The sequence below is a fragment of the Aythya ferina genome (genome assembly GCF_964211825.1).
Source record: "Aythya ferina genome assembly, chromosome: 8".
NCBI classification, from domain to species: Eukaryota; Metazoa; Chordata; class Aves; order Anseriformes; family Anatidae; genus Aythya; species Aythya ferina.
The window spans coordinates 28,400,210-28,418,956 of NC_140304.1; the positions used below are offsets into that span (position 1 = coordinate 28,400,210).

General features: G+C 50.3%; 3 protein-coding genes across 3 annotated transcripts; 1 reads left to right on the forward strand and 2 right to left on the reverse strand.

The window, feature by feature from the left end:
• Nucleotides 1–1,450, reverse strand: PARS2 (prolyl-tRNA synthetase 2, mitochondrial). Its single transcript, XM_084528495.1, has one exon. The coding sequence runs from the start codon at nt 1,385–1,387 to the stop codon at nt 2–4; it is 1,386 nt and encodes a 461-aa protein (XP_084384621.1). The 5' UTR covers nt 1,388–1,450; the 3' UTR covers nt 1.
• A 2,322-nt stretch (nt 1,451–3,772) lies between these two features.
• CIMAP2 (ciliary microtubule associated protein 2) lies at nt 3,773–7,626 on the forward strand. The gene is made up of 8 exons (XM_084528555.1): nt 3,773–3,854; nt 3,966–4,082; nt 4,186–4,323; nt 4,418–4,555; nt 4,822–4,986; nt 5,138–5,286; nt 6,150–6,302; nt 7,385–7,626. The coding sequence occupies exons 1-8, from the start codon at nt 3,831–3,833 to the stop codon at nt 7,455–7,457; spliced, it is 957 nt and encodes a 318-aa protein (XP_084384681.1). The 5' UTR covers nt 3,773–3,830; the 3' UTR covers nt 7,458–7,626.
• A 1,401-nt stretch (nt 7,627–9,027) lies between these two features.
• On the reverse strand, nt 9,028–18,747 carry DHCR24 (24-dehydrocholesterol reductase). The gene is made up of 9 exons (XM_084528554.1): nt 18,446–18,747; nt 17,927–18,082; nt 17,386–17,491; nt 17,003–17,121; nt 16,649–16,912; nt 15,705–15,848; nt 14,537–14,734; nt 13,602–13,780; nt 9,028–11,322 (listed from the first exon to the last, which is right to left on the reverse strand). Exons 1-9 carry the CDS (start codon nt 18,674–18,676, stop codon nt 11,169–11,171), a joined length of 1,551 nt encoding a protein of 516 aa, XP_084384680.1. The 5' UTR covers nt 18,677–18,747; the 3' UTR covers nt 9,028–11,168.

Here is an 18,747-nt window from a genome sequence, read left to right on the forward strand (position 1 = left end):
TTTAAGGGACTTGCACTTTACTCAGTAACTCAATGACACCTTCCTTGGTGAGGTACAAAACCTCGCCAGAGTTTTGATCCCAAACCTCAAAGACCGGAGGGTCCTCGCAAGCCCTCTTCCCAGCTATGACCACGTAGGGGTACCCCAGCTTTTTGGCATCTTTCAGCCTTTTGCCGATTGTCATCTGCGTCCTGTCATCCAGCACCGCGTCACCCGCGAGGTGCGGATGGGCCTCAACGAAGTCGTCGTAGATGGCCTCCAGCAGCGCGGCTCCCTGCTCCTCCTTGCTGCCTTTCTTGGGGGGGATGAAGCACACCTGGTAGGGCGCGATGAGGCTCGGCCAACGGATGCTGTCCTCCGTCGACAGCACCTCGATGGAGGCCGCCAGGATGCGCGTGACGCCCAGCCCGTAGCACCCCATTTCTGCCAGGTGGGGCTTGTTGTCGGGGGAGTAGTAGACGGCGTTGTAGACAGCCGAGTACTTGGTACCCAGATAAAACGTGTGCCCCACTTCGATCCCTCTCGTCTGGGCGAGTTTTTCCCCACACGTGGGGCACGCAGCCTGCTCCCCGCTGACCATCTCCACGTTGGCCGCGAAGTGTCCGTGGGGGCACAGCACCAGCCGGTCCTCGCCGATGTCCGCCGGCAGCTGGAACTCGTGGGACGTGGTGCCCCCAATGCTGCCCGTGGCCGCCCGCACCTGCACGCAGGGCAAGCCCAGGCGCTCGAAGAGGCGGCGGTAGGCGCCGCACAGCAGCTCGTAGGTGCGCCGAGCCGCCTCCTCGGAGGTGTCGAAGGTGTACATGTCCTTCATGTAGAACTCCCGGCTGCGCAGCAAGCCGAAGCGGGGCTTGGGCTCGTCCCGAAACTTCCTCGTCACCTGGTAGAGGCGCAGCGGCAGCTGCTTGTAGGACAGCCCGCTCTGCGCTGCCACCAGCTCCGTGACCGCCTCTTCGTGCGTGGGACCCAGGCAATACTCCTTGCCGTGCCGGTCTGCCAGGCGGAACAGCTCCGGCCCCATGTTCTCCCAGCGCCCGCTGGCTCGCCACAGCTCTGCCGAGCTCAGGCAGGGCATGTTCACCTTCTGCCCTCCCACCGCCTCCATCGCCTCATCGATGAGGCGGACGAGCTTGTCCATGGCGCGGACGGCAGGCGGCAGGTAGCAGTAGCAGCCGGTGCTGCCGGGGTGGATGAGCCCCCCTTGCACCATCAGCCTGTGGCTGCGGCTGCCCGCCTCCCACCCCGCCTCGCTGCCCTCGCCCTGCAGGTTCAAGGGCTGGAAGAGCTCGGACAGCAGCAGGCGCCGCCGCCTCGCTCCGTGAGGGGCCCCGGAGGCTTGCAGCAAGGGGCCGGCCGCCGCTCGCCAGCCGCGGAGCCCGCCCGACATGGCGGCGGCCGGCCCTGAGGGGAGCGGAGCGGAGCGGGCAGGGGGGCGGCGGGCGCAGCCCACAAAATGGCGGCCGGAGGCGGGAAGGGCCGTGGGGGAGGCTCCGTCATGGCGGGGACGGGGAGGGAAAGGCAATGAGGGCGCCGTCTGCCGTGCGGAGGCCGCGGGGCGCTGAGGGGAGCTGGGTGGACATCCCCCCGTGCCCGGTGACCGCCGCCTTGCTGCGCTTCTCAGCCTCCCGCCTGGAGCTGGAGCTCAGTGGAAATGAAAAAAATCTCCAAAGAGCAGTTGTAAGCACATATGAAAGTACGCCGCCAGGGGAGGAGATTTCACTTCACTGACCCGCATTTTACCAAGAATTAAATTATCATTTTAAAATATAAGGAAGTGAGAGTGAACCCTTGTTTTATTTAGAAATGGGATTTGAGGAAATCTTCGTTATTTTTCTATAACACAGAATACACACTGAGGTGCACTGCCATTTATAGCCATGTGGAAATGGGAAAAATAAGGGATTAAAGGGGCTGTTTTTAATGCTCCTGAGTGATTTAGGTGCACTGAAGCCACTAAACGCTTGAGACAGCCCTGCAAGAGGCCTCAGCATCCTGTAAAGCACTGCCCAGAGGGACAGGTCTCTCAGCAGCTCAGTGCCTGAGCCAGGATCTGGCTGTGGTTTCCTGGCTCCCAAATAACAACTTCACTCCCAAACCGCCTCCACTGGTTTTGCCAGGTAATTACTTCTTCCTACGTGTTTCTCACCGCAATCAAGTGAGCAATGGAAACGCTGTCGGGGAGACATGCAGCGGCTGAGCTGCAGGTCCTGCAGGATGCCTGGTGCCACGGTGGATATCCCCATGGCCACCTCCTGCTTGCTCAGCAAGTGGAAGGTTTTCACCAGACGGTTCAGGGCCGGAGAGTTGTTCTTCACTGTTTCTATCGCTTGTTCCAGCCGCGGAAGCGAAATGTTTTTCCTTCAGTGACTTACTGCCTGCTGCGCTGATCAAAGAGACAAAACCATCTTGGATTGATTTGCCGGGGCGGTGTTTTAACTGCGAGGGTTTGAGGCTATACAGGAGGCATGGTCTGCAGGGAAAGCTGATATCTCTTATTAAACCAGCAGGCAGCACTGGATGAGGAGCTAAGCTTGGGGCTTTGTGCCTGAAAGCCTGTCTGTGGTCTATTTTTTCCTGCTTTGCTGGGTGGGGAGTGAATAATGGTGTCAGCCCTGGCCCAGCCACTCTAGCTACAGGACCGTGCCAAAGCGGAGCGGGAGGTTGGTCTTGGAGAAACCACAGTCCTGGATCCTCACTGGGTGGTGGAAAATGTTTCTTTCCTTGCCAGCAGGGCAGGTGAGAGGTGAAGTCGTTCAGCAGCCAAACCTCGCTCCATTCTGTGGAGGATTTGCAGTTTGGGCCTGGGGTTCAGCATCCTGGCTGCCCCTGGGCATGGTCTTACACAGCTTGGAGGGTCTGCGTGCCCACAGTGCTGCCTTGCACATCTCATGAGGTAAATCTCCCAAGAGCTTCCATTCCCTCCAGTGATGTTACTGTAATCGCACAGCTCCAGGATGATGTTTTTATGCCCGGTAAGGCAGTAATCGCAGGGCTTGTCCTTTCGGGAAGTTCCTGGGGGATATAACAGCACCACAAGTCCTCTGCCCCCTGGCAGCTACCCAAGGTGCAGGCTCTGCTGAGCAACCCCTGGGAGCTCTCAGACAGCTCCTCCTGAGCAGACGACACGTTGAAAATAAACCACACTGGTACAGACACGGTAATTAAATCACCCCAGAGGGCTCGAGGGACCTGCTACAGGCAGGGTGGGGGGCTCTGGGCTGCCAGGCTGCAGCCCCCATTCCAGACAGGGAGCTCAGCTTGGCCCCACAGAACGTGGGTACCATGGTGAGGGCTGCCACGGCGTGGGCTGCCACCGCAGAGCCACCTGCGTGAGACATGGGCAGCCAGGTGAGGCCGTGGGTACATGGGGGGAGAGCCAGAATTAGCGGTGCAGCTCCCAAATCGGCTGTGACCGTTCTGCACACAGCAGCTGGGGACACCCAGCTCGGGCTCGGGAGCACCCTAGGGTGTCAACGTGGACGTAAGCTGCTCATATCCTGAGCTTGGGAGTGTGCAGCTCGGCAGAGCAGCTGCTCCTGTGGTCCATGGGTACTGAGGATCCACAGCAAAGCCCAGCTTTCCCTGGAAGCCACCTTCCAGGCCACATGCAGGCTTTATGTGAAGTCCAGCCACCCAAAAGCAACCCCCTTTCTTGGTGCCTTACATCGGGATGAGCGACAGAGCCGGGATGAGCAGCGGGACGTGGGGCAGCAATATACACACCACGATGCTCCGGCTCTGCCTTGCAGGGCAGAGTGCCAACCTGCTGCTGGGCCGGAGCAGAGCCGGGCTCACGGACAATCCAGCTGCCCCATTTCCACTTCAAGGTGATGAAGAAGAAACGCAAGCTCCAGGTAAGAGCTGGGGTCGATCCACCCTCCGTGCACATTTCCTGGGGGCCGAGTGATGCCGGCAGCGCTGCCGGGAGCACCCAGCTCATCCTCACGCTCTGCTTTCTCTTGCAGGAGGCAAGGCTGGGCCCGGGGACGTACAACATCAGGGGATCCCTGCAGGAGACGCAGCCCTCCAGCCTCCGGGGCATCTGCGACACACGGGAGCCGAGGTTCAGGGCTGGCCGGCGGGTCCGTCTCAACCCACCTCAGGAGCTGCTGGCATCACTGCGGGCACCCTTCCCCCTTTTAGGGCTGCTCGGGGGCTGCCCACACCGTCCCGTCTCTCCCACAGGACTGCTTCCCCGGCCCCGGCACCTACGGCCCCCGGGGGAACCCCTACACCCCGCTGGACGAGAGGGACAAGCGCTCCGCCAGCACACGCGGGCTGATGGACAGCAGGACGGAGAAGTGTGTCCTCCCAGCAGCCATGGCACGTGCTGCCCCTCGCCCTGGGGACACATCCAAGGGGTGACCCCATCCTTCTGCTGACCACAGCCCCGTTGCCTTCCCCGCTGTGCCTGCAGGGCAGCGGCCTGGGGCCCGGCACCTACTCCCTGCCCAGCAGCATCGAGGAGGGGCTGAGGCGGGCGGCCGGCCGCATCCCCCACCAGGTTTCGGGGGACAAGACGAAGCCCAGCGGTGGCCGGCGGCACGACTGGGAGGTGCGTAGCCCTGGGACAAAACGCCTGGATGGGGTTTATCAGCAAGCTGTGGCACTGCCCCCATAAATGGGTCGGGGCATGGTGGAGAGCTGCTTTATACCAGACCCTATTTGAGTGTTGCTCTTGTTTGGGGAACAAGCGGGCTGCAGGCAGAGCAAAGGGGAGCAGGATCGTGCCCATGAGCAGGGGCAAGGCTCAGCCCTCGAGGGATGGCTGCAGAGACCACCAGCAGCCGAGCCCCTCACGCCGCTCCCTTGCCCCGGCAGAGGAAAGGCACCGAGCTGGGCGCTGGCACTGCCAAGAGTTTCCTGGACGAGCTGGTGTCAAAGGAAAACAAGAAGAAAGGCTGCTTCAGCACCCTGCCGAGGAACCCGGGCTGCCCCTCGGAGAGGATCTTCTGGGCCACGCTCAGCCAGTGCCCGAGGGATGCGGTCAGTGGCAGCGGGGTGTCCCCACCCCGTCCCCGTGGGGTCTGCCTGTCCCGACGGAGCCACCGAGCCCACCTGGGGGTGCCGGGGCCCTGGGGCAACCATGCAGCTTTCTGCACACAGGATGAAGCATCAAAGGTCTCCTTTTGCACAGTATGCAGTGGGACCTGGCTCGTACGATCCCAAACCCTTTGAGGGATCCGCAGACTTCAACCAGCCCCCGTTCTGGTCGTCTGCCAAGAGGTTTGACAGAAAGTCCGACCGCCTCTTCAATGGGAACGAGGTGAGTGAGCAGGGAACGAGGTGAGTGAGCAGGGAAGGCAGCAGGACAGGGATGTGTGAGCCAGATGCCACCACACGATGTCACCACACGGGAGATGAGTCCTTCTCTGGGTGCCCTTCATGCCCAGCACGTGTTGCTGAAGGATAAACGGTGAATTAAAGCACATGGCCCAAACTCCTGCCAGCTCAACAGAAACTTGTGCTCCTGCTCCTGCAGCAGAGCTTGTGCTGCCCTCGGGCTGCTCTGAGTCCTTTTAGGTGCCAGGAGCTCCTTGTATCCTCCCAGAAAGTTGTGCTCTGCTACTTAAAAGCCAGCTTTCCCTCTAGCACATCGAAGAGCCCTTAGTACCTGTTCCCAGAGCTGTATTCAGCCGCGCAGCTTCCCCACGGAGAGCCAGAACAAAGCCTGAAGGGCTCAAAGCCGGCAAGGGAAGCTTTGCTCTCAAACAGCCCACCTTGGCTAGGGACGAGGAGCGGACTTCCACGCGGCTCTCTCTCTCCTTTGTGCAGCTGCGTGGGGAGCAGGCAACTTGCAAGAGGTCAAGACACCTTTATAATTGTGGGGGAACCTCACACATTACTCTGCAGTGGCCAGGCTGTGATAAAGCAGCCTGTGGCTATTGCTAGCAGTAGGCAACTGGGGAGCATGCTTGAGCCAGTGGAGCTAATCAGGGCCAGCTCATTTGAGGGTCGGTGAGAGGAGAGGAACTCCTTGTGCAGGGGCCTGGCAGGGCTGACACCAATCAGCACGCCTCCTCCTCCCTCCCCCGCGATACAGACCTCTTTTAGTTAAGATTTTCCACATCCTGTTGGATTTGTGCAATTGGAGGCCTCGCCACAGAAAGCCACTGCCTGGTTGTGCCCCTGCAAGGATGGGAAACCAGGCGTGTGACCTTCTGCTTCCAGAACCCTGTAGGAGTCGGGCGCTACGATGTCACCAAGGGCGAGCGCTGCCCTCAGCAGCTCAGGTACCAGTCCCTGTACCTGCACGACGCTCAGCGGTACCTCAGCAACCCGAAGCAGGACGCCTACCTGCTGTAAGTCTGACACAACGGGGGCTGTAGGTGCTTTCACACCGGCCCACAGGAAAAGCATTCGGCTAGAGCAACTCCTGAGGCCAAGGACAGGTTGCTGATCCTTTACAACTGATGTGAGAGGCTAAATAGCAGGAGGGATGGCTGTGGAGATGAAGGAACACTTGCTGGCCCCACTGCAGGTTTGCTCTGTGAACGAGCACGTTAATGTCTATGAAAAAATGAGGAGAGCTCAGTGCTTCCTGGCCGTGCAAGGGCAGAGGGAGGTTAAAAAAGTACTGGTTATCCAGGCACTTCCAGGATGCTACGGTGGTTGAATTTCATGAAATGCAAGTTATATGCCGTGGAGGTACAGATAAAATTTCCATCCCCATTAGAGGAGGCGGCCTGGGAAGGAACTGGACAGGGGATGGGTGGCCAAGCTTCCTCGGTTCATCCCCAGCACTGGTTGATCAATGGCCTTGAACAAAAACCGCGCTCTCAGCCTGTGCCTTGGTTTACCCATTTGAAGAAGGAAGATAACAAGGCTCAGCTCCGTCACAAAGGGCTTTGAAATCGCCAGGGTGAGAAGCCCCGCGAGGCAGTTAGGGACTGTGCTAATGAGGGACCTCGGGACAGCCCTCCGCTTTCACCTTTGCTTGTGGCCAAGATCAGCAAACTGCTGCGGTGGCACTGGGGGCTGCAGCTCCGCAAAGGCTGTCTTGATCTCCAGAGAGTAGTTAGGAACGTGCCTCAGCTGAATATGACTTGGCTTTCAGTGGGGCAGCTCCGCTAGCTGGCCTGTGATGAAGGAGGCACAATGAAATCGAGCTGTCAGTATCGCCCGGCTTTGTTAAGTTTGCAGTTCTGTTAGGAATAATAATAATAATAAAAAAGAATCTGAACAGCGAGCAGGATGTTCAAATGCACCAAATTGCTCTATGATCAAACAGCGCTAGCTCCAAAATCACTTTTCAAGCTACAGCTGTACCTTCAAGGGAATAGGCAGGCTTTCACGAGCTCTGTTCACCTCCACGCTCATTAAGACTAATGAGATTAATCCAGCCAATAATTGGAGTCCACTGAATCACATCCTCTTTTCGCAGTGAGCGGCTCAGGCCTGTTGTGAAAAACAACTGGAGATTTGATTTCTGCTCCACGCTGTCCGGACATTTGTGAAGAAACCACTGCTGTTTTCCACATGTAAGGTGGCGCTGGGAAGCCCGGATCAGTAAATAAATCAGACACGCCAGTAGATGGGACGGTGTAGATGAGAATACTTGCAACAGGAGGTAGGAAACAGCTCGAGTCTTGTGCTGCGGTAATAAAACACTCTAGACCATCATCACTCTAACTTGCCTGTTGAGTAATTCTTTTTATTTTTTATTTTTATTTCTTATTTTCAACTTGACACAGTTGAGAAGAGGATGTCAGTGTAAGTCAATGAAAGGAAAGTTTACTAGCACCCACAGCTCATTCAGTATGGAGCATTTCCTTCTCCCTCAGCGGAGCTGTAACACACAGCTCCACTTGAATTAAAAACTCAACTGCTTATCAGCAGCTGGAGGGCGTTAGGGGGAAGTCAGTGCAATCATTCCAACTTTTGCAGGGTATTAAGACCTGGAGGCGATGAACAAAGTGAGATGAACAGAAAATTGTGTCGGCTGTCACAAATAGTGGCCATAAAAGTATACCAGGAGCACGCTGGTTCACTTGGTTAACCTTTACGAAGTCTCACACCAGTGTTTAGACCAGGCTGGAATAATTAAATTTAGGTGTAATTACATGGTAGTTGTGGCTGGTTAAATATGCTAATTAATCTGCAATTACCCTTTGGTGGGAGAGATAATTGAACACAGGTAAAACTATAGTAATTTAAAGAAATAGTGATTATTGTAATAGAAAGGCAAGCAAAGGAAAAAGGAGGCCTCTGAAGGGAAATGCCTGGGCAGTGATGTGGGTGAGTACAGGCTATAGAAATCCTGCTGGGGTAGAAAAACACAGGATAGCGAAACGCAGCATAAGCCAGGGCTAAAAATTCATTTGGTCAAAGGAACATAGGACTTCAGCACCTAGATTGACGTTTCAGGGGTTTAGGGCATTTGGCAGCCTGGATTTTCAGGAGAAAGCACAAGAACTTCTGCCTGGAAAGAGCACTGGAAGATGTGAGAGCTGTGAGCAAGGCGTAGCAGGGCAGGAATACCTCCGTCCTTACAGAGCTGCTGTAAAGGCGTTTCTCAAGGAAACAGAGAAGATGTGGACATAAACTCAGGCTGAAGAGGGCACTGTGTCTTCATCCTCACCTCTGCGGCCGGTCATTCAAACCAGGGACCAGTTTAAATAGAGGAATGAGTTAGGTGCTACAGCGCCTGACGTGGACAGCTGAATCCAAAATGTAGTTTTGTTCTCTTGTGCCATGAAGGCAGAGGGAAAGGGTGAGGCAAGGGGGGAAAAAAACAGCGTCACGAGGCTCTTAAGAAGCATTTAAAGCTAATGGGACAAAAGTGAAGGGTTAAGGCTCAGCTATAAGGTGTGTTTTGGGGCAGATATAAGGGCTCTTCCACATTCCTCCAAAGCTGTTTGCAGCGTTAGGCTGCTCATCCAACAGCCTCGCAACACCTCTGCTCTCTGACCAAGACAGCAGCTTTTCTCTGTAATTGCTGAGCACTTGTAGCAATACAACAAGCCCAAGAAAGAATAAACAAAGAGCTCTTAAAAAGAAAGTTATAATTCATTAAGAGACACCACCTTGGACAGTACACGGGCTATATTTTTATTTTAAACAGCTTTTACAGCCAAAAATCAAGACCAGCAGCAATTATGCATGTGCATGTGTGGGACTGGTACAGCTGCAGTACCAAGTCACACCATACCAAGTTTGCCAATAAATAGAGGAATGAAAAAACAAGTACAGTGCATACCTAAAGGTCATCAGTACATAAGTGAGAGAAACACAGCTTAAGTAGAAGTATTTGCATATTCTCTAGCTGCTTTAACGTTGCCCTTTAAAAACTGACCAAACCAATTCTCGCTCTGCACAGATCATCTTACAAGCACTGGGCTAAATCCTAGCTTCGCACAGGAACAAGGAAGCTGCTCCTGTGCCATTCCCTCACCGGGATGGGAAGAGAAGATCACAAGTGTGAGGATCAGCGTTTGCCTTCCCAGGTACCCCGAAGCCTGGAGCGGTGCAGTGGATGCTCCAGGATCACTGACACAGCTCTGCCTCCTGCCTGGCCAGCACCGCGGGCACTGCGCTGGCTGTGTCTCCCCTCGGCAGGCTGCTCCCTGCCCCGGCAGGGCTTTCAGGGGTACCTTACTCGCAGGGAATTTGCCCAGCATGCATCACTGAGTAACAGGCCAAGCTTAATCTTGTCACTGCTTTATCATTGGTTTCATCTGGACCATAGACATCCATCTATCAATAAATAAAATCATTGGTTTAGCACTCAAATAAAAATAACACAGTTTCCCGCTGCAAACCATTTTACGAGGTCTCCATGTTGCCCTCTGTGCCACCCTCGAGAAAATTACTCCCTGGAGCTCAGCAGGGTTTAGGATAACAAATTTATGTACTGCTTGGACAAGACACGGGCTGAGTTTGGCACCATGCTTCCAGCTGTGGAGTCAGAGCACTCCCACGCCTCTGCACCTGGCTGCGTGAAGTGCACGTCTACGCTGTTTTCACCAGCATGCATCAAAAGGGGAAATCCAGCAGTACTTGCTATTGATTTCCTCCCCAGGTGACCGAAACAGTCCTTTTACAAAGCCTATCAATCTAATCTAGCTAAAATTCAAAGCAAAAACGTTCTCCGAGTCAGAACCAATGCCTGTGTATACCGAGCTTCCGCAGCAAGATTTCTTCTTACCCACAGCCACTTGCTCTAACAAACCTTGTGAAAATAAAGCCTTAAATTGTGAGGACACACTCCCTTGTCCCACCGGACAGGACAGAATGGTCTCCGGTGACCCACGTCCTTCTCCAACTGAGTATTTATAAGGCACTAAAATTAAGCAAAAGCAAAAAAAAACAACAAAAAACAACCCCCCAAAAAAAACAACCAACAAAAGGCAAAACCAAAAAAATCCAAATAAACTGACCCACAACAAGTAAAAAACTGAAATTAATACCTGCCTATCTGAAATAGCAGCATTTTTTCAGCTGTACAAAGCCAGAACAACGACAGTTTGAGGCAAAAAAACAATATGCTATCAATCATTAAAGAAGTAACCCTACATCCACTTACGTTTTATAATCAAAATCAGCACAAACCTGACAGGCACAAGTAAAAAGCATTTGCTTCACACCTCAATGCTCAGTTTTGGAACCGAACCAGCTGCTGGGGAGTTTAACTGGGACTGCAGCACGGGATAGCCCAAGCAACCCCGCACCACGCAGCATCACGCGGCGCGGCACAGCCAGGTCGCGGTACTGTCACCAAGCCGTCCTACAGGTCACTGGCTGGAGGCAAATGTTTTCAACATCATGATTAATTCGACAATTCATTCAGCTTTGGCACCTATTTCTGTCACCTCCTTACCACTTTCAAAAGTAATTTTAAATACAGCTATAGCGTATAGCCGGTGTTGCTTCGGTGTCATCTTTTCCAGTTATTTTTCTCGTGTTTGGTGAATTCACCCATGTTACTACATTAGATCCAAGATACAGAGGCTAGCACTTTGAAAAACAATCACTTCGAGTTCGGAAAAATGGTTTTAAAGCATCCTAAGAAATACTAAACAGAAGTTTATAAAGCATGAATTCATATCTTTAAACGTCAACAAGAATGAGCTTATTTGGAGGCAATAAAGCTTTTCTTTAAAAAGGATAGACTGACTAGCTATAGGTAAATTCATCTTTCCCTGATTGCTTAATTAGGTCGTTCAGGCTCAGTGCCTGGCAGCTTTGCAGATTTTGTCATACACTTCTGGAAAGGCATCCTTGCAATTCATTTGCTCCCTCAGCTTGTGGTATAACGAGCCATCAAACATATCCCAGAACTCCTCACGGGTCATATAGCAATCTGCATACAGCATCTGGAAGCTGAAATAAAAAAAAAAAAACAAAAAACAGGAAGAAAGAGACAGATTCACTATTAATTGTGCCGCAGGGTTTGAAACAGAATCAAAAAGAAAACAGGGCAGGCTATGAGAGCAAACATTTGAAAAAAAAAAAAAGGCTTTTTAAAACCACGCAAATCTAATGGCTCATATGGATTGTGCTGGGACACTCAGCCAATTATATTTTGTGGATTTAATGTTATCAGGATTTCTCTTCCAAGAGTAAATAACATTTGATGGTGTAAACAGCAGAATACTGATACAGTCATTTTGGTAAAGATGGGAAAAGGAAGCAATTGAAATAACTGCTGCTTTTAAGGTTTGGTTCAGCAAATGTCTTCAGCCATCAGTGTACCGCCACTTTTATTAGTTTTGCTACTACAAAGAGAAAAGGAGAGGAACTAAAAAATGTATATAAAACTGTGGTTCATGTTTAGATCTCATAACCATCTGCAGCCAAATCTCCCAAAGCCATGTATTCTCACAGCTCGTGCTCACGGAAACACAAGTCTGGAGAGAACTTCAGAAGTTGCCCCAAACCAGGAGTCTGGCCCCCAGCACTGAAAACCACACATGACCTAAATGATCCCTGACAAATACTTTTCTGTCTGCTTTGGAAAGCCTGCATTCCTTTTTCCTCTGTTGAAAGCTTTTTAATTTCAGCTTCAAAAAAATGAAGTTGTTTTTTTTCCTGCATGCTTTCTTATGATCCACGGAGATACAGTCACTGCATCTCATGCCAGCCGCACTGCAAAATGCATTCAGGACAGATGCAGTGTGTCCTTTTCGGTTTTAAGATTTCTTTGACCTCAACACTGAGACTATAGCTGTGAAGGCAGAAGTCTGCCAGATCAGACTAGGGCAAGACTGTAAGTTCATAGCGTAAAGAGGCCCAGTGTAACAGGGATCAATTTACAAAAACCAAACTGAATCATTATTTAGCTGTGGACTCTTTCTTACTCACTCACTCTTCTCTCCAAAATGCAGCTAGCATCAGAGGAAGCAGTAAAATACAGGTGCATAAAAGCTCTGTTGCTGTGACTATGAACGGCGACATCAAGCTTTTATACATTGTTTATTTTCCAGTGACGGGTACGGAAGAGACTAAACTCGGCTAGTAAAGAGAATTAAATTAAAAGCTTAATTTCAAGTTAATTAAAGAAGCTTAAAAATAACTTTTGGTTGCTTTGTTCTTTGGCGGATCACTTATTGTAGGTAAAAGTCATTTACATTCTCCAAATCACCTTGAAGCAGACTCACCACTGTTACTCAGCCACACGGGACAGAATCACTGTTAGACTGAGAAATAGGTCAAAATAGAAATGGAGTTAACTTGTACTGACGGTGTAAAAATACCACGGAGTTGGTTTTTTGTTCCTGAGAAACAAGTAACTGCTTCTCTACTGACACTCCTACAGCAAATTAGGCTGGCACGAGTCGCTGACAGATGGTGGGTGCACATCTCACTGTGGTCCTGTGTAACGAGGAGCAGGGCAGGGAGAAGGAGGCTCTGGAAGTGCCACCTGTGAGAGGAAAGGCTCCCACCGCCTAGGGATCAGGGTGAACAGTCAAGGCTCAGCTCCCCGCACGAGGACGCAGCAGCCAAGGACGGGGCAGAGCTGCCACAGGCGCTGCCAGGAGGGCAGGGAGCAGGACAGCCCCAAGGGCAGCCCGGGAAGCTGTCCAAGCTTTAACAGCCTGCGGGATTCCTGAAGGGGCTGTGGCCAGCTGCGGCCAGAACAGCTCTTGTGCTGCCCCTGCTCTGAACCAGCCTCCAAACAAGTCAGCTTCAGTGGGCAAGCTCAGTGCCTGCCCTCCTAAGGACGGGAGGCGAGTGGTCACCAACCCACGCTAACACCAGTTCAGCACAGAAACTGGTTTCCACACCATCAGTGCAGACCTGCCGAGGTCTTTCTGCCTGTGTGGACATGTTTTGTTGCAGCAGATTCTACTCCCAGAGCAGGCTGGAGCTTAAAAGGATGCATGGGTGACCCGTTTGGAAGCTACCTAGCTCCCAAACACACTGCCAAGAACTTCAGCCAGCGAGCCCGTTTATTAGCTTGGGTTTGCAATCAAATCACTGAAGTCGCAATTGTATTTAAAAATTGTACCATCAAGCCTGGTAATTAAAGTTAGCTTTTCATTACGGTGGCTGTTAAATTATTGCGATACCGAAGTGCTGTACTGCGAAATAAATGTGATTAAACTCCACAGCTGTCAGTTATACGGCACTGATACCACGCTAACGAGTGGGAACCTTACCCATGCACGCTTCTTACAAACTTTTCCATCTGCCTCATTGAAGCCCTGGCTTCAAATTGTTTCCTTTTGGGCTCTCCGTAAGCTCCGATGTCCACGTAGAGCTCTGTCTCATTCCCTTTTGGGTGGACCATACCAGGGTTATTGGGCAATATGAAAGGGCATAACCACAGAGGGTATACCTGCAGAGGTAAGGAAACATCCCGTCACTTAGCTTAAATGACCATTTTGTTGAGAATATCTCTTAATAAAGGCGACAAAATGAAGAATTAAGAGGACATTGCCCCAGTTTGGGATCAGATCTTACACAGCTCTTCCTCTCCCGTTCTCTAGCTGTGGTTTTTAGATCCACTTTCTGACGACTGTAGCACAAACTAATTAAGATGCTCAGAGTATGTGCAGTGTGATCCAGGAATTACATTCGCCCCTCCAAATCCTTAAAGACCAGAATGTACCTTTAAAATAGAAATGACCCCCCCACCCCAATCCCAAAGCAAAGACTGAATACATTCTAAATAAAAAGAGAACTAAGTGTTTTCTTTACCAGGTCAGTCCAAAACTGAAATAACCAGATTTGTACTTATACAAACTAAAATAAATCCAGAAATAAAAGCAAGAAAGGGAAAACAATTTCCACAATATGGTTTTAGCATGACTGCCAGTGATTTAGGTGAAAAAAATCAATTCAAGCCTTACTAAGTGATGAAATCTTTTAGAAGTGCTGGCCTTCTAACTAGAATTTGAATGTCATGTTTATATTCTTCAGAAAGCTATGTTCTCTCCTGCAGCCTTGTGTCATGGAGTTGCAAAGAACAGTCCCCCCCCGATAAGATAATGACCTTTCCCACAAGCAGACTATCATGCTTTAAAACCAATGGTCACCGTCCTTGTAACATGCACTCTGGAATTTGCTGTGGTTTAAAAATGGGTGTTCTTACGTTAAGGTCGACGTGGAAGGTTTGGATAGATTTTTCAAGGCTCTTCATGGGGACCAGCATGTCTTGTACGACGTGGTGCTGCTCGTACAGCTTTCGAATCGCTTCTCCTTGGGTGAGTTTTAACAAAGAGATTTTTGGAGGAACCATCCAGCCAAACAGGTAACGGAAAACAGGGTTGTTGCCAAAAGGAATGATATCCTTTAAAGAGGAAAGAAGAGAAGTTTGACTTAGGAACGTGTAAGTGAAGCAAAAGACAATGCCTGAGAATCCTCAGAGCAATAGTAAATGAGATTTTCAATAAATTTAACTGCTGATACTTTTGCTGAGCTATTATAACACGAACAGGAACTAAGAGAGGTCTGGACTGAATTTAGCTGCACAGCCCATTCCTAAGCCTCCTCTGCTTATGACAAATGATTTTCAGAGCCATACGAATCCCAGTACACAGTCAGCCCCAAATACTTTCAGATAATGAAGTTCCAAGAGAAGTAGGCTATTATCTTAAAAAACGGGTGCAAGGAGCTCATAAGAAGCTAAACTTGCAAAACTCTTGCAAGAGCTGACACATGCAAGATCGGGCCTTAAAAGAACGTTACAGCTGTAAAATGTGAAGTACTTTCTGCATAGCAAACTCCTGCTTAACTTCTCCAGCAGCTGAAAGGATTTGGTATCTCACTCCGAAGATTCAAAATGTGGCAATAGTAATCTTTCAGCATGCCAAATAAAAGTTTTGCATAAATGCACATCACTACAAATGCGTCCATGTAATTAAAATTAATGATGCAACTAAATAATGAGCATCATGAGTTTAGGCAGGGCACATTTTCAGCCACGATTGACACATTCATGGTTTTTCCACCGTTTGTCTTTGGAAATCACTTAGTAGGCGTAAAATCTTAACGCTTAAGTATGCATTTACATTTTAAATTCAGAAAAGCAATGAAACCAAAATTAGGAACTTACAATCTGATGCCTTAAATATAAAGTAGCGGCTTTGGCTTTGTGTTGCCCAAATACAGGGCTTTACATTTGCCACTAACTTCATTGTTTTTTCTCTGTCATTCAAGGCAGAAGTGTTGCCAAGGGGAAGAAGGCACGTTGTTCCTACACGGGGAAAGAGCTGAGCAGCTTTCTGTAGATGTTATTTTAATTTTGGATCTGGTCTTACCTGGAGTTCCCAGAAGATGCTACGTGTATGTCGATGGTAATAATGTCTCGAGGGAATGTATTCAATCCCAGTCCTGTCAGCTTTCAAATACTTCTCCACGTGCTTGAAGAACCATGGCTTGTAGTAGTTGCCAATTCTGTTTATCTACAAGGAAACATACACTCATTAGCAAATCCCAACGTGGACAACAATGACACCTTACCAGACAACATTAAGTACATCCCCAAAATTCCTTTACCATGAAGGATCAACATTATATCCTCTGTGACAGTTCAAAAGAGACTGTCTCCAGAAATCTAGAAAGCCTTCATGTCTCCTTCTTCCAGCCAGACGCACGGCTCCCTCTTAACATTCTTCTCACGATGGAGAATTTAAACAAGGCCTGCATGTTATGGGCAGGGTAATAGGAGACCACGAATGTGGCAGAACCAGATTCCTAAGACACTGACCTCTCAACCCATCATTAATCCGAAGCCCCACTGTGGCAGAGGAGAAACATCCAGGTTGAGCAACTCAGTGAACAGACAGCACGTCCATTCTACAAACATGCCTGATTTGTCTTACTAGTAGCATTAACTGCATTAAGAGGTGCTGGGGAAAGAGTTGCTCTGAATAACTGCAGGTTGAAACAGAGTATATGAAAAAAGATACTTCTCTTCCTCCCTGGGTACTGCAAAGCAAAGGCAGATTAAATTATTTGCAGTAATAACGGAAATCAATGGGTCGCTTCCCATCAATTGAAGAGATTTAGAGTACAGACTCTGCTGTAGTAACAAAGAGCTGCAATTTAAAACATCCTGGAGGACAGTTCTAAGTTTTCATCCCGTATTAAGAGATTGTTCTAATCTTATAATGATTCTAGTTGTAAAATGTCATATGGTAGCGTAGCTCCGATTAAACCTTGGGGGCATTGTTTTCTTTGTGAATAACTTCCCTTTAGTTACCTTGCTTTGTTCAGCTTCATCGGTCAGGACTCCTGTCATGATGACTGCTTCGTCCAAAGAATACACGAGTCCTTCCACAAAATTATTCTCCTTTTTCTTAGACTCTTCGGTAAACTTTTCACAAATATTCTGCAGTCCTCTTACGGGCTTGTAATGGATTTTGACGTATTTCTTGGCAGGAATCATTTTTATTTCTGCTGCAACCAGGAAACCCAGAGTACCACAAGACCAAGGCACTGCATAAAATAGGTCTGAATTTTCAGTCTGCAAAAAGTATGTCATACTCAATCATATATCCATACTGACAAGGGTCAATGACATTGTAAATGATAGCAAAAGAACATTTTGTCTTACTGGTGTACATCTCACAAGGCTTCCATCAGCAAGAACAAGTTCATAGGCCACACAGGTATGTTGAAAAAGTCCATAGATATGGGATGAAGACTCAATGCCGGTTCCCATGATCAAACCACCTTGTTGAAAGAGCACATAACAAATCACATGAAACACGCTTCAAAATGAACGTGATTTATGAGAACAAAGCTTTGCTTTTGAGCTCTGGGTGTGGCTTTTAAGATTATTTGGGAAAAGGAAAAAATAAGTGCTTGTAACACAAATACCTTAACAGAACACAGAGTATTTCAGGACACTTTTAAATCAGACAAGGCGCTACTGCATAAAAGCAAATGAAAATGCAGCAAAATCCATCAGTCTCTTGTCATCACAACAACCCTTACCTACTGTAAGGTCATCGAGCTCTGGCACCACAGGAATAGTCCAGCCCATAGGATTCAGGTACGCAGTCAGCTGGCCCATGGTGACCAAAGGTTCCACACGAACCACCTAAAAAGCCAAAAAAAAAAAACCAATCAGGCATACGCTAAGTGTTTGGCGTTAGTGATGACAAACCATGGCTAACTGGATTGTAGTCCCATCTGTTATCAGAACTCAGAGCCTTACTTCCCCAAGAGCGCTACTAAAAATAGTTGGAACTGTTTAGTGATTCCTCCCCTGCCTCAGCATCTTGTTGCTCAGTCCCCAAGCCCATAAATCAATCTGGGCTTTCAGGCTTCGGCACGTAAAACTAAGCAACCCCATATGCTGTTTTTTTGGACAGAGTGATCCAAGTGCATGTTGTAAAACCCGAATATTGGTGGGTCTGCAAAGCCGACTGCCAGGAACATCCTTTGTTCTGGATGGGGTCCTGCTCCCGAGCTATAACCACGGCACAAAATGCTGCAGGTTTCAGCGTTACGGAAGCGTTGTGGGGAACGTTACCTGCCGCTCGCTGTCCACTTCCAGCACATCCATCAGGTTGATCATGATGTTCTTGTGCACCTTCTTGTACTTTCCCACGCGCAGCGACACGGTCAGCCAGCCGGGCCGCCCGGTGCACATGTACCTCCTGCTGCCTTCATTCTTCCACTCCCGAACCTGCAGGGAACGGCAAGAGGGAGACGCTTTGAGCCAGAAACACCCCTCCTGTGGCGAATTTTCCCCTCAGCGTGACAAATATCTACAAATATTGCCATTTCCCAGCGGGTGGGTGACCGCTCTGTCTGCCTCACAGCGGTGCAACCCCACAAACTTACGAACCAAACCCCACCACAGGGGAGGCGGTGATGAAGGGGGGCAGCTCCAAACCCCCGATACCTTTAGGATTTAGCCTCAGGACCCCAATACCTTTAGGATTTAACCTCGAGACCCCAAATCCGAGCCACAACCCCCCCCCCGGAGCCCCTCGGGGGCCCCTCGCACCCCTTTTCTCGCCTCCCCCCGGTGCCGTGAGGGGCCCACCTGGTCCTGGATGTGCCGGACCCGCTGTGCGTGCAGCCTCGGGGCGCTGTGCAGGCGCCTGACGGCCCAGGCGCGCAGCTGGTAGTAGACGTCGAAGAGGATGGAGAGCGGCAGCAGGAAGAGGCAGACGAAGACCCAGCGGTGGTGCACCAGCACGGCCTCCAGCCCGCGGTGCCGCACCCACAGCAGCAGCAGCAGCAGCCCGGCGCACAGCGACCACAGCGCCGACATGGCGCCGGCCGCCCCCCTCTCCTCAGCCTTTGCCTCAGCACCGGTCGCGATCGTGATCGAGATCGCGATCG

What these genes read in the sequence shown, in the direction of transcription:
- DHCR24 (XM_084528554.1), bottom strand. Translation starts at nt 18,676, where the DNA reads ATGTCGGCGCTGTGGTCGCTGTGCGCCGGGCTGCTGCTGCTGCTGCTG. An exon ending in TCCGGCACATCCAGGACCAG is followed by an intron (nt 18,083 to 18,445) that starts GTGGGCCCCTCA and finishes CGTTCCCTGCAG; the next exon opens with GTTCGGGAGTGGAAGAATGA. An exon ending in ATGAAGCTGAACAAAGCAAG is followed by an intron (nt 15,849 to 16,648) that starts GTAACTAAAGGG and finishes GTTTCCTTGTAG; the next exon opens with ATAAACAGAATTGGCAACTA.
- CIMAP2 (XM_084528555.1), top strand. Translation starts at nt 3,831, where the DNA reads ATGAAGAAGAAACGCAAGCTCCAG. An exon ending in GCCGGCGGCACGACTGGGAG is followed by an intron (nt 4,556 to 4,821) that starts GTGCGTAGCCCT and finishes TTGCCCCGGCAG; the next exon opens with AGGAAAGGCACCGAGCTGGG. An exon ending in GTGAGTGAGCAGGGAACGAG is followed by an intron (nt 5,287 to 6,149) that starts GTGAGTGAGCAG and finishes ATGGGAAACCAG; the next exon opens with GCGTGTGACCTTCTGCTTCC.
- PARS2 (XM_084528495.1), bottom strand. Translation starts at nt 1,387, where the DNA reads ATGTCGGGCGGGCTCCGCGGCTGGCGAGCGGCGGCCGGCCCCTTGCTG.